Here is a 1,258-nt window from a genome sequence, read left to right on the forward strand (position 1 = left end):
TTATCAGGCACTCCCACCCACTGACCCCTGCCCAGAGGCTTGTGGGCTGGATAGATCACATCTTGCAGACAGGGGGTGCAGCACATCTCAAGCCATATGCTTTCCAGCAGCCATGGCACCAGCAGTACATGCTGGATGTATTCTTCTTTCTGTTAGGACTCACACTGGGTACCTTGTGGCTTAGTGTAAAGGTTCTTGTTACTGTAACCAGGTATCTGAGTGGAGCAAGGAAGGTCAAGCAGGCATAATGCTAAAATGCTGGGCTTGGCTCTGGTGTGGGGATAGGAGGTCTGTGGCTCTTCAGAGGCCTTCCATAATTCAGTACATAGCAACTCTAGCATTCTCTGCCTCCATCTTCTACAGATGCATCTGAGTTGTTACCTCACACTTTTGGCCCCTTTGCTTCTTGTTTTCCTCTTGTGACCTTCATTCCTACTTAGATATAAACAACTTGCATCATGTGTTTCTCCTCTCACTCATTTATCCTAAACACACACTGCTTCAATAGGCTGTTTGCCCCATGGCTCCTCATGTTCTTCCTCTCTTTATCCCTTCTATCATTTGGGATTAACACCATATTTGTGCATTTTTTCTCTTGTTCTTCTTCTCTTTTACAATAAACACTCTTTAGAGCTCAGAACACCTGCTCTGCCTTACTCCTCTATTTCCCTCAGGCCTGGGCAGCAATAATTCTGTATTATATATGAATTTATCTAATAATGTGTGAAGCAGAAAAATATAATAATTATTGTTTGGTAAAATCAGCATAAAAATGATATGCAACTGAAATATTATAAGAAAATACTTTCTTTTTATTTTGTTTTCCTTTTTTGTTCTTTCATTTTTATATTATTAGATATTTTCTTTATTTACATTTCAAATGCTATCGCAAAAGTCAATAAAATTCTCACAAACAAAATCCAAGGACACATCAAAACAGTCATCCATCATGATCAAGTCAGCTTCATCCCAGGGATGCAGGGATGGTTCAATGTATGGAAATCTATCAACTTAATCCAAAATATAAAGAAACTCAAAGAAATAGACCATATGATCATCTCATTAGATGCGGAGAAAGCATTTGCAAAAATCCAAAATTCGTTCATGATAAAAGTCTTGGAAATATCAGGAATTCAAGGCCCATACCTAAACATAGTAAAATTAATATAGAGCAAACCAGCAGCCAACTTCAAAATAAATGGAGAGAAACTTGAAACAATCCCACTAAAATCAGGAACTAGGCAAGTCTGCCCACTCT

General features: G+C 38.6%; 1 protein-coding gene across 1 annotated transcript in view; it reads left to right on the top strand.

Annotated features, from left to right (window-relative positions):
- Window positions 1-789, top strand: part of LOC110310735 (UDP-glucuronosyltransferase 3A1) — a 29,469-nt gene extending 28,680 nt beyond the window's left edge. Inside the window, exon 7 of the mRNA XM_021183848.2 lies at window positions 8-789. Coding sequence (XP_021039507.1) covers window positions 8-248 — 241 coding nt within the window. The 3' untranslated portion in view covers window positions 249-789. The remainder of the gene's footprint in view (window positions 1-7) is intronic.
- Window positions 790-1,258: the final 469 nt, after the last annotated feature.

This window comes from Mus caroli, chromosome 15 (assembly GCF_900094665.2).
Source record: "Mus caroli chromosome 15, CAROLI_EIJ_v1.1, whole genome shotgun sequence".
Lineage (NCBI taxonomy): Eukaryota > Metazoa > Chordata > Mammalia > Rodentia > Muridae > Mus > Mus caroli.